The sequence below is a fragment of the Myotis davidii genome, unplaced genomic scaffold, assembly GCF_000327345.1.
Source record: "Myotis davidii unplaced genomic scaffold, ASM32734v1 scaffold960, whole genome shotgun sequence".
NCBI classification, from domain to species: Eukaryota; Metazoa; Chordata; class Mammalia; order Chiroptera; family Vespertilionidae; genus Myotis; species Myotis davidii.
In genome coordinates, this window is record NW_006293003.1 from 3,020,364 (window position 1) to 3,034,031 (window position 13,668).

Below are 13,668 nucleotides of genomic sequence, written 5' to 3' on the forward strand. Positions count from 1 at the left end.
TCCTCGGCAGCCGGCCGGGTCCTGTGGGAGGCGTGGCTTCCTTCGTTACTGGGGTGACGAAAGAAGCCAAGCGTCCCGCCTGAAGGAAGCCAAGCGTCCCAGCCGCTCCAGCCAGCTCCATGGCTCCGGCTGGCACTGCCATCTTCGTGGCTATGGGCGCCACCATCTTTGTTGCAGAGTGACGGTTAATTTACATTTTACTCTTTTATTAGGTAGGATACCCTACAGCACTCATTTTATAAATGAAAAAAAGAAAGGCACCAATTCACTTTTCCCAAGCCGTGGGCTAGTAAGTGGATTCCCAGGTCTGTGAGAGTCCAAAGCTTGTAGAGTCACCCATATTGACTGGTACTAATGTGAACCAGGAGGTCACGGTTCGATTCCCAGTCAGCGCACATGCCCCGGTTGCAGACTCGACCCCCAGTGTGGGACATGCAGGAGGCAGCCGATCAGTGATTCTCGCTCATCGCTGATGTTTCTCTCTCTCCCTCTCCCTTCCTCTCTGAAATCAATAAAAAATATATTTTTTAAAAGAGAAAGAAGTGGGCACATTCTGCAGATTAACACTTTCCCCCGATGGGACAGCACAGCCATGACTGCAATGAATTGATTATTGCTCCCACCCACCTTGGTGGGTGTTCAGGCTGTTGTCCACCTCTTGAGATTTCAAACCTATTGCAGTTACATCACTTCTCCTCATTCCTCGTACCCACGTGGGCCGGTTTCCTAAGATGGACACGGGGGGGGGGGGTACGGTGTATGAAGCTGTTTAACTTCCTACGTATTGCCAACTTGAGAAATAATGTACACGCCCACGACATTGTCACATCCTGAGTGATGCCTGGAGTTGACTTTGATGCCTGGCAAGTTGGTGGGCGAGTGCTACACAGGGATTGTTTGGTTTGCGTTTCGGATTACAGTGCGGCCGACAGTCTTTCTGTTTGGCCGTTGGTGGTTCCACTTCCGTGAATTGCCTGTTCGTCCCTTTGCCCGTTTCCCCATTGGGTTGTTTGGCTTTTTTCGGATTGATCCCCTGGAGCTTCTTACATAATCTTACCACCCAGCCTCTGCCTGCTGGTGTGTGCTGCAAACATCCTCTTCCAATCTGCTGCTTTTCTGTTAACTTTGTGGCTCTTCTTTTCCTACAAAAGCCACTAATTTTAATGTAGTGAAATTTATCGATTGTTTTCCTTTAACTATTTTGCCTTTTGCGTCCTGTTGAATAAATCCATCTCTACCTCCTGAGTCATAAAAGAAGGGCTGTCGGATGTCTTTCTCGTATTTAAATTTAGGCCATCTGGAGCATACTGTTCTGTTTGGGGTGAAGTCGAAATCTAATTATATACCTTCCACATAAAGAACCTAATATACAGACAGCCTGTCTTTCTCCCCCCGCGTTATAATGCCAGTTCCCTTCCGTACCAAGTTCCCAGATACGTGCGAGCTGGGTTTTGGACTCTCTGTTCTGTTCCATTGATATACTTGTTTATCTTGACACAAATACCGCCTGTGTCACTTTCTGCAGCTTTATAATAAGTTCTTGAGATTAGATCATCTCAGTTCTCCAACGCCATTCCCTTCTTTCAAAGTTGTTTTGGCCGCCTTGGGTCCTTTGCATTTTCATATGAATTCGAGAATTAGTTTGTCAGTCCAATCGCCCCCCACTCCCCCCCCCAAAAAAAGCCTGTTGAGATTTTAACTGGATGGTGTTGAATCTGTAGGTCAAGTTAAGGAAAATTGTCATCTTAAAAATACTGAGTCTTCCGACCCATGAACTGGTACATCTCTCCACTTACTCGTTCGCTTCGCTATCAGTGTTCTGTCATTTTTCGGGTGTAGGTTTTTCACATCTGTTGTCCCATTTATTCTTCTGTAGCTCAGATTGTAAATGGTATTTTTAAATTTTTGATGCTGATTGATCTTATTTCCTGCAAACCTGCTAAAATCATCGTTCATTCTCATAGGCTGGTGGGGGGTTTCGGTAGCTCCCATCAGATTGCTATGCAGACAGTCATGTCATGTGTGAATGAAGACAATTTTCCTCCTAATCCGAATGTCATTTATTTCTCTTTCTTGCTTTATTGCACTGGCCATAACCTCCAGTACAACGTTGAATAGTGGCCATCCTGCTCTTGTCCCTGGTCTTAGGGGGTAAGCATTCGGCCTTTCACCGCTCAGTCTGTGGGCTTTTCAGAGAAGTTCTTTATTAGATTGAGGATGTTCACTTCTATTCATAGTTTGTCTAGAGATTTTTACCAGAAAGAAAGGTTGGGTTTTTTCAGTGGTGTGTGTGTGTATGTGTGTGTGTATGTGTGTGTGTGTGTGTGTGTGTGTGTGTGTCTTAAGGTGATTGCATAGGAGTTTTTTATTGTTAATGAGCTGAATTACATTGATCAATTTTTCAAATGTTAAACACACCTTGCATGCCTGGGATAAACCCACTTGGTCATGATGTACTATCCACTGTCTATGTTGTTGAATTAGATTTGTTAAGAATTTTTGATTGGCCCTCGCTGGTTTGGCTCAGTGGATAGAGCGTTGGCCTGCGGACTGAAGGGTCCCGGGTTCGATTCCAGTCAAGGGCACATGCCCAGGCTGTGGGCTCAATTTCCAGTAGGGGGCAGCCAATCAATGATTCTCTCTCATCATTGATATTTCTCTCCCTCTCCCTTCCTCTCTGAAATCAATTAAAAAAATTTTTTTAAAAGAACTTTTGATTGATGTCCTCAAGGAACATTAGTATTGGTCTGTCGTTTTCTCATCCCGTCTTCCTCTGGGTTTTAATACCAGGGTAATGTTGCCTCTCAGAATGACTTGGGAAGTAGTTCCTTTTCTTAAAATTTCTGGAAGACTTTGTGTAGAATTGGCACTATTTGTTTCTTAAATGTTTGGTAAAAGTCATCGGTGAAGACATCTGAACCAGTAGTTTTCTTTGTGGAAAAGTTCTACATTATCAGTTCCATTTCTTGACTAGTCCTATAGAACTATTGAGGATATCTTTTTATTCTTCAGTAAGCTTTGGTAGTTCATGTCTTTCAAGTAATTTACAAATTCCATCCCAGCTGTTCAATTTATTAGTGAAAAGCTGTTACTAATATTCCCTTATTATTCTATTAATATCTGTAGTGATGTCACCTTCTCATTCTTGAGATTGGTAACCTTGTCTTTTCTTTTGTTGTCCTGGTCAGTCTGGCAAGCGGTCTATTAATTTTGTTGATAAAAATCTCCAGGAATCAAATTTTGGCTTTATTGATTTTCTCTATTATTTTTGTCCTGTATTTTGTTAACTTGTGTTCTGGTTCCTATTATTTCGTTTCTTCTGCTTACTTTGTGTTTAACTTGCTCTTGTTTTCCTAGTTCCCTAAGATGGAACATAAGGTAATTTATTTGAGAATTTCCCCCCCAATATAAATATTTATTTCATGCTATAATGTTCCCTCTAATGATTACTGTAAAGACAGCTCACAGATTGTGAAACACGGTGTTTTCACTCTCATTGATGTAAAAATACTTTCTAATCTCTCTGTCGATTTCCTCTTGGACGCATGAGGTATAATGACACCGAATCTTCAATATCTGGAGATTTTCCAGAGCCGCTCCTCTTGTTGGTTCTAATTTAAACCCATTGTGGCAGAGAACATACTTTTGTAATGTGAATCCCTCCACGTTCATTGAAACTTGTCCTGTGGCCCAGGATGTGGTCTACTTTGGTAAGTGTCTGGGTGTGGACCTGGAAAGAGCGTGTATACACTGCCCTCACGGGCGGAGGGTTCTAGAAAAGTAACCCGAGTCCAGTTGATTGATAGTGCTGTTCGTGTCTTCTATTTCCTGGCACATGTTTGTTCTACTTGTTTTATCAATTATTAAAAGATGGCCATTGCTGCCCTGCTGGTGTGGCTCAGTGGTTGTGTTTCGACCTATGAACCAAGAGGTCACAGTTTAATTCCTAGTTAGGGCACATGCCTGGGTTGTGGGATCAATCCCCAGTGTGGGGTGTGCAGGAGGCAGCCGGTCAATGATTCTCTCTAATCACTGATGTTTCTGTCTCTCTCTCCCTCTCTCTTCCTCTCTGAAATCAATACAAATATATTTTAAAAATAAAAGGTGGCCATTGAAATCTCCACTGTAATTATGGACTCATCGGATGATGCTGGTGTAAACAAACTGCTGCTCGCCAGTCATATAATATAGCACGTACAATTATGGACCGTGCGTAGTGCTGGATGATGATAGCAAATGGCTGTTACTGTGTTATGCACTTACTATATTGCACTTCTTAATCATTACTTTAGGGTATACTCTTTCCGTCTATAAAAAAAAAAGCTTGCTATAAAACAGTAGCCATGCCCAGCCAGTGTGGCTCAGTGGTTGAGCATTGACCTATGAACCAGGAGGTCACGATTCAATTCCTGGTCAGGGCACATGCTGGGTTATGGACACCCAGTAGGGGGTGTGCAGGAAGCAGCAGGTCAATGATTCTCTCTCATTGATGTTTCATTGATTTCTATCTCTCTCTCCCTCTGCCTTCCTCGCTGACATCAATGAAAATATTTTTTAACAATAAAACAGTGGCCGTGTGACACCAGCAGCAGCAGCCTCGTGCAGCTCACATTCACGCTGTCTCTCGACGGCACCCTTTTCTCTTGATTTGAGGCCGTGTTGCTGAGCGCTGCGCCCTGCTGTGCAGGCCTGTGGCCCGGGAGTGACAGGCCTCCCACGCAGCCTAGATGTCGGAGGCTGTGCCATCGAGGGCTGTGAGCGCCCTCTGTGACGTTCCCACCTACGCCATCCCCTAAGGGCGCGTTGCTCTGACAGCGCCCCTTGCTAAACGCCGCGCCTGCCAATGACTGGTTTGGCATCGTGTCTGCTGAATCTCACACCTGTCAGTCCGGATCCATTTCGATGGGCTGACTTTTCCCCTCATTATGGTTGTACTTTCTTGCTTCTTTGCATGGCTCATCATTTACCTCTAGATAGGGGATACGGTGACCTTTAGCTTGCGGGGCGGCTGGCATGTTTGCATTTTTATGAACGTCCTGAGCTGTGTGTGGGTTGCAGTCAGCTCAGAGCCAGTCTGACCCCCTGCAGTCCCGCGTGGAGCCCCACTGGGCGTGTCTGGAGCGGCTCTCCGCAGGACTGGTGATTCTGCGCCCCAGGCAGGGCTCTCCTTAGGGGACACCCAGGGCCACGAACAGGGTGAGAGTAGGCACTGCCCTCCCCTCCGTGAGCTCCAGCGCCCCTCCCTCTGGTCCTGGGGGTGGTCCCCTCCCCCAGCTTTGGGCCATTTCCTCCACGTATGTGTGGGTCGGTGCCAGGCTGACCTCCCCACCGCCCTCTCCTCCCAGGGTACAGCCTGTGCCTCCACCGCCTGGGGCTCCCCACCTCTGGGCTCATCCCCTCCCTGCGGATCCCGCCGGCTCGGCCCAGCGTGGACAACCTCTCCCGGCAGCTTGGCCAGGAGCCTCCCAGGGCAGAAGCGGGAGCCATCTGAGCCCCTGTCTGCTCACATCCCTGACCACTGTCCTGCCCCGCCTGCTGCCACGCTCTTAGAAACGGCTGTTTTGTGTCCTTCCTGTTTGTTTATTCTTTTGGGGCGGAAGGTAAATCGGCCCCATTATTCTGTCTTGGCCGGGCGCCCAGCAGCTAGATTTTAAACAGGTGAGTCACAGATCCACACTCAGGCACCCCTCCTCCTCCCACCTCCAGAGAGAGGGGCCCAGCATGGTCCCCCCACCCCCGCAGAGCAGCCCTCCCTCGCCTTCCAGGCCCCGCCCGACGCTCTGGTCAGCGAGGCTCGGCGAGTCCAGGCAGCCGGCCTTGACAGTTTCCTTTGAGGGTCTGTCCCTCCGCCGGTCCCACTCCCGCGTGCTCTGCTGTTTTATGAAGGTCTCGGCGAGGACCAGGGAGATGGCCGCGGGAGCCAGGCACGGGGCCGGCGCTCACCGGGCGTGACTTGCGGCTCATTCTCCGGTCCGGCCGGCCCACCCCTCACACGAATCAGTCAAGTCTGGGGGCTGGGGATGCGCGAAGCCTTTGCCGTGCGGTGGGACAGGAGGGCCTGTAGCAAGCACCTGCTTCCACCCATCCAGGATTCGCCAACTTACCACCGAAGAGCAACAACGCAGCCCTTTCTCACCCCTAGACCGCCTTCTGGCAGAACCAAGGGGCGCAGAGCGACTGCCCCGCCCCCGGCCCAGCCTGAGGGAAATTTGGAAAACAGGCAATTAAGCGTGACCGAGCAGTTTGGCCTGGGCGGGAAGTGACCTTGCCTGCACAGTGCTCTCTGGTGATCAATAGTTCACAGCATGGCCGGCCGAGCATCCAGCCTCCGCTCATCAGCTCTCCGTCCAGCCGGCCCAGCCCTGGGAGAGGCCCAGAGGCCCAGGGTCCCTCCTGGGCCTGGCGATGGCGGGGGAAGGAGATCCCAAGCCTCCCAGGAGTTCAGCAGATAAAGGGGGGACCGCCATCTCTAAGGGGGGGCCACGGCGAAAGTAACCTCCCAGCCTCCTCCAGGACATGGCAGTCTTCTTCCCCCTGGTAGTTCCCAGCCTCCTCATGCCTCTTCTTGCATGCAGCCCTCCTTGATTACTTCGTGGTTGAGGTCATCCTTGAGTCCTTAACAGCACTTATTCTGCATTCATTAATTTAATTAGAGGCTATTGATCACCCTTGAGTGTCAGGCCTGCAGTGGACATGGGGCAGAAACCAACAAATAACACACATTCCTGCCCTCAAGGTCCCAAAGGAACTCAGGGCTGTGGGAGCACAGAACGGGCACAGGGAACCCAGCTGCAGGTGGTGGGACTTTGGCCTGCCTCCAGATTCGTCACCCCACAAACCGTCATCCCACAAATCATCACCCCATAAACCGTCACCCCCTAAACCATCACCCGCAAACTATCACTCCAGAAACTGTCACCCCAGAAACTGTAACCCCACAAATCATCACCCCAGAAACCATCACCCCACAAACCATCACCCCATAAACCATCACCCCACAAACCATCACCCCATAAACCATCACCCCACAAACTATCACCCCACAAGCCATCACCCCACAAACCATCACCCCACGAATCATTACCCCACAAAACATCACCCCATAAACCATCACCCCACAAACCATCACCTCCAAATTGTCACCCTACAAACCATCACCCACAAACCATCACCCCACAAATCGTCACCCCCAAACTGTCACCCTGCAAACCATCACCCTGCAAACCGTCACCCCAAACCATCAGAGCTGCACAGTGCGGCGCACACTTGCTCAGAGACGCATGCAGATGGGAGGAGCGTCCTGGGTGAGTGCCCGGTGCCCAGCGCAGGACGAGCTGGTCTTCTTGGACGAGGCAGCTCGTGCTGCCTTTGTTTCATAGACGGGGAGGAACATGGCGGCATGGAGATGAAGACGCTGGTCCCAGCTCACACAGGGAAGCTCAGAGAGGAGCCGGCATCGGACCTGACCTGTCTGCCCCGGTGCCTAGGCCCCCCTGTCACCCTGAGTCCCTACGTGTCCCACCCTGTGTGGTACTGGCCCACAGGTAGGGAGCTGGCAGGTAAAGGCCTGAATCCAGGCTCAGCCACTCAGCAACATTGCACCTGTGCCAGCTCGCCCCCCCTCGGGGCTCAGCCTGCCGTCCATGGACTAGAAGGGTGAGCACACACCTCTCAGGAGCCCAGCACCCCCAGCAGAGCCCCTGGCACAGAACCGCCCAGCAATTGGTGGCCTCCCCTCTCCACCAAGTGCCCCCTTTCCCTGCCATCATGTGCTCCCCCCGGCCTGAGGACCATACACGACCTGCTTCTGCCTCCCACTGCCCCCGGCGCTCTCACTGTCCGCACTGGCCTCCCTGCTGGTTCCCCAGGTCACCCCAGGGCCTTTGCACTGCCGACGTTAGCCTCTGCCCAGACTGCTCTCCCCGTAGACACCTGCAAGGCCCGGTGCCCCTTATTCAAGACTTCGCTCGAATGTCACCTTCTTGATGAGGCTAATCAAGAACCTCTATTCATAATCGCAGCAAGCCCCCTCCACCCCCCTCCTCCCGGCCCCCTCACCTTGGCTTTGCTTCTTGTTGCTATTTAACATAAGATAGAATTGGCTTCTTAATTATGACTATTATTGAGTGTCTGTCTCCCCCAGTCTGAATGCCAGCTCTGTGGGGTGGAGGGAGGTCTGTCTTGTTCACACTTGAATCCCGGGGGCACGCAGTGGGTATCCATATGTGTTCAGCCAGTGAATGGTGCTGGTGGGAGGCGGAGCCATTTGTCAGGGAAAATGAAGACAATGAATCCTGCCCATCAAGCTTACACACCCCTACGTCACGCACTGTGTCAGAAGCCTGCCACGTGCTAATCAATTTTCTGCAGAATAAAGCATCGGTTCACGCTGGTGTCTTTCTGAGGGAGGAGCCGCAGGAGCAGCAGCGGGCTGCAGTGGACTATAGCTTAAAGATCTGTAAGAAACAGACTCTTCCTGAGGAGTAGTAGAGAAATCCAAAAGTCAAAATGTGATTTGAAATAAAAAACACTAGAGGAATACAAAATATCTGGCACCTATTGTTGCAGTGAACATCCTCTAATTGCCTCTAACAGCGCCCCTCCCCTGGGCTGCACCCACACCCTCCCCAGCCCCCCAGCTTAATGGTTTTCTCTTTCTGTGACTCTTGTCGAGAGCTGCACGCAGCTCTCCAATCACACCCACCTCAGTGTACTCGGTTACCTAGCAACAGCCATAAATCAACAGAACGTGCTGGAATGTTACAGCCAAGCTCCCCGGCTGTTAGACGCTTTGGCCTTTTCTCATCCAAACGTGTTCACCTGCCCCCACGCGTCGTCCGCGGCCACCTCTCTGCCGCCAGCTCCACGGGGCACCTGGACTCGGGCATTTCGAAGCTGCTGGCGGCCTGGCAGACTTCTCTGCCTGAGCCTGAGCCTTCCCAGCACGCTGGCCAGCACCCAGGAACCGGACCAAGGCCTGTCCACCGGCCTGACCGCTTCCAGGTCCGCCCGACAGCCACGGGACCCGGGTCAGCCCTGCAGAGTGGGGGGCCTTGCGAATAGCCCCTGGACATAGGCGGTCAATGCTGATGTGAGGTCCTTTCCCCAGGACCTCACCGTGGAGCCCGCCCTGCACTCACTCACTCACTCACTCACTCATTCCCGTTCGCATCAAGCAGCTGAAGTCCTACTGGAAAAGGAGCAGATGGGCTCCTCCACCGGAGCCGGTCAGAGTTTGGTGCCCATCGGTCCTTCATCCACGGGGCCAGGTGCCCGGATGAGGGAAAATGGCCAAGTCAGAGCCACGCCAAAGTCACGGTGTAATATAGTCACCGACGGTCCGCCGGTGTGCCCCGCGGCCGGCACACTGATGTGCCCCAAGAGTGTTTAAAACAGGCGATTCCCGACGCTTCCGTTGGGGCACGGCCGCTTCTCCCTTAGGTTGTCAAATGAACAATGACACCAGCCAGCACGACAGTAGCCACCTGGTGTGAATGCATCAAGATCACGCCTGTTTGTTTTGTCGGGTCAGCACCCAGAGAGCGTCTTTGTGCTGAGCTGCTGCGTTTCAGTAATTAGCTTGTGTGCCATGAGCTGAAGTAGGTTGAGCATCGCCACCTCAGCCTTGGAGTCCCGGCTAATGGGATTCTGATGGAGGCAGAAAGCACGTCAGCCGACCCAGTGCTGTGCTCCAGGCGCCAGTGGCCCGATAGGACACGTTTAAATGGCCTTCGAGCTGCCGACTTAATGAAGGTTTGCCTCCAATAAAACGAAGGCCTCACCAAAGACATTGATTCCAGCAGCAAATGTGCTGAAAGCAAACTATAAACAGAGCACTAGTCTCACCCTTACTTAGCAACGAAACAAAAATTCCTAAAGAACTTCTGTTGTTTGGTTTGGTTTATTTTATTTTTGCCTTTGGTATTTCTTTCTTCATCCAATTAAATCCTATTCATCCTTCGAGGGTGCGCCCCAATGCATTCTTTTCTATGATGCCATCAACCCCACATCAGGGTGCGTTCCTGTGTTCATTCACTCACTCATTCATTCACACTCACTCACTCACTCATTAACTCACTCATTTACTCACACTCATTTACTCACTCACTCTCACTCACTCACTCACTCATTCACTCATTCACTCATTCACTCACTCACTCATTCACTCACTCATTCACTCACTCACTCATTCACTCACTCACTCATTCACTCATTCACTCATTCACTCACTCATTCACTCATTCACTCTCACTCATTCATTCATTCAACAAACAGCTGCAGAGCACTTCCCTGGCACCACGCCCTGCGCGGGCCCTGCAGGCAGAGAGGAATAGGCCTGGGCCCTCAAAGACTTGCACTCCCCTGGGAGGAGCTTGGCAGAGCCCAGCAGCACAAAAGCAACTTGCTGCCCAGACTGAGGCCAGACTCAGGGCAGACGCTCGGGCTGCCAGAGGCAGCAGGACAACCCAGTGGGAACCTGAGCATGCAGCCCACGGGGAGGCGCGAAGCAGGCAGAGCTGCAAGCCTTCATCCACATAAGCACGCGGTGCACGGGCAGGCAGAGCAGGGCCACGTGAGCGGACAGGCCAGGACAGAGGCTTCTCGGAGGAGGGACCTGCGCTGAATCTGAAGGGCCAGCCAGGGGCTGCACCCCATGGGGATGAGGGCATGGTACGGAGTGACGGTGACCCCATGTGGGCTGAGCAATGTCCCCGGCTGCCCCCTTGTTTTCCCAGTGAGGGACGGGCACAAGGTCCCATGGGGCTCTTCCCAGGCTGGGTGAACATCAGCTGGAAGAGAGGGTGTCGAAGGCTTCGATGTGGCAGCTTCCCTGGAGGGAGAGCAGTAACCAGGCTCACTCTCCCCTTCGCTGGTGTATCAGTGTCCACCACCAACACCACCACCACCACCACCACCACCACCACCACCACCACCACCCTGCGCCATCACCTACCCCCATCCCTCTCCACCAAGGAAATGTTTTAAGAAAAGGCTATTTCCTGATACCTTTTGCCAGGAGTTCTCCCTTGGTTTTCTACCCAAGATATCTGGGAAGGACAGGATGTCTGGCTACTGTATTTTTGGACTGAAATGGACTTAAATAGCTTTTACATATGCCTGGAATACCATCACTATCACCACCACCATTACCACACCAACACCAACACCACCATTACCACACCATCACCACCAACACCATCACCACACCATCACCACCACCCCCATTACCACACCATCACCACCACCCCCATTACCACACCATCACCACCACCCCCATTACCACACCATCACCACCACCCCCATTACCACACCATCACCACCAACACCATTACCACACCATCACCAATATCACCACCATTACCACACCATCACCACCACCACCATTACCACACCATCACCACCACCACCATTACCACACCATCACCACCACCACCATTACCACACCATCACCACCACCACCATTACCACACCATCACCACCACCACCATTACCACACCATCACCACCACCACCATTACCACACCATCACCACCACCACCATTACCACACCATCACCACCACCATTACCATACCATCACCAATATCATCACCATTACCACACCATCACCACCAACAACACCATTACCACATCATCACCACCAACACCATTACCACACCATCACCAACAACACCATTACCACACCATCACCAACAACAACACCATTACCACACCATCACCAACACCATTACCACACCATCACCACCACCAATATTATCACCAACAGCAACACCATCACCATCATACCATCACCAACAGCAACACCATCACCACAACTATCACCACCAACAGCAACACCATCACCACCACCAACATCATCACCACCACACAATCACCACCAACAGCAACACTATCACCATTACTGCCAATAACACCACACATCATCACCAACATTATCACCATCATACCAACAACAGCAACACCATCACCATTACCACTGATAATACCCACATCATCACCAACACCATCACCATCATACCAACAACTAGAGCAACAGCATCACGAACAGCCACACCATCACCACCAACAGCAACACCATCACCACCACCACACTACCACCAACAACAGCAACATCATTACCACCAATAACACCACACCATCATCACCAACACCATCACCATCCTACCACTGACAGCAATACCATCACCACCAACAGCAACACCATTACCATCACCACCAATGACACCATCACCACCAATAACAACACCATACCATCACACCACACCATCACCACCAACAGCAACACCATCAGCACCACCAAACCACCATCACCATCATTACTGTCACCATCACATCACCATCTCACCATCACCACCATCACCACTACTGTCAACACCATTACCATTGCCATCACAGCGCCATGACCATCACCACCATTATTACCACCACCACACCATCACCACCACCAACAATACCATCCCCATCACACCACCACCACCACTGCTACCACCTCCAGAACAGCTCACCTTTACGGAGCACGTACTCCATGTCCGGTGCTGGTCTAAGCAAAGAGCATGTCTTCCTCAGGGAACCCTCACACGCACATCAGACAGGCATGAGGATCATTATCTCCATTTTCACAGGAGAGAAACTGAGATTAGGATAAATTCAGGGCTTCCTAGCGAGCGCCGGAGCCGGAAATCCAGTCAGATGCTTGGTCTCCTTCATTCGTTGGAAAAATATCTTCTCTGAGAGTTTCCTAGTACCAGGCAGCATTCTAGGTGCTGCGGGCACAGAACTGTTAGAGACAGAGGCAGGAGGGCTGTGTTCAGTGTGCATGTGTGTGAGCATATGTGTGTGTGCATGCCTACACACGCAAGTATGTGTGGGTACATGTGGGTGGGGCAGGGGCACAGACCATGAAGAGGACGGGGTGACTCCCATCTTCCTGCCTTCATTCTTCTCCTGAAGGAAAATCATGGAATATTCCCCCCCGCCCCAGCTTGTAGTCACGTAAATAAATACTGACAGCGCCTAGCTGTGGTGCTCATCTGGGGACACAGGGCTAAAGAAACAGACGTTTTCTCTCCTGGGACACACACATCTGGTGGGAAGAGCCAGACGATCGGGGATGACACTGAGCCGGAGGAGGACCTGGAGCCTGGAAGAGGCGAGGTGAGGAGTCGGTGGGTGTCAGGGTGTCGGCGGGGTGTCCCAGACTCCAGTCTGCGTCTTTCTACAGCTCACAGCCCTGCCTGGGGAGACGCTCTCCACGGCCCTCCTGACCCAGAAGCCGAGTCCCATGCACCCACGGCTCTAAGGCCTCCTGTCCCCCATGTCCCAGCCGCCACACCCGTGTCACCGTCACACAGCAGAGCCACGGTTCACACTGGCGGCCTCATGAGACCCACAGGCCTGCGCGGCGGGCGCGCTGATGTCACTGTGTCTTCACACTCTGCCTGGCACAGCTTCCTGTCTCTGACTTTCGCGAATGAACGAGGAGCTGTGGGTGCGTGAGGACATCGCGAGGCGGCAGGGGAGGAGGGGCTGGCGCCAGAGGCCGAGGAGAAGAAACGGGTCCTTATGATGAAGCTTTTATTTCAAAAAATAGGAAACCCAGCCTGCCTGTTTCCTGCGTCGGCCGACCAGGCGGCAGCTGTCCTCCCGTCCGTCCTCGCTGCTGGGCCGAGG

At 51.9% G+C, this 13,668-nt stretch overlaps 1 protein-coding gene across 1 annotated transcript in view; it reads right to left on the minus strand.

The window, feature by feature from the left end:
• MAN2B2 (mannosidase alpha class 2B member 2) overlaps window positions 1–13,668 on the minus strand; it is a 65,524-nt gene that overhangs the window by 24,795 nt on the left and 27,061 nt on the right. Inside the window, exons 20-21 of the mRNA XM_015565804.1 lie at window positions 11,989–12,089; window positions 11,785–11,899 (exon numbers count right to left, since the gene is read on the minus strand). Of these exons, the coding sequence (XP_015421290.1) occupies window positions 11,785–11,899; window positions 11,989–12,089 (216 nt within the window). The remainder of the gene's footprint in view (window positions 1–11,784; window positions 11,900–11,988; window positions 12,090–13,668) is intronic.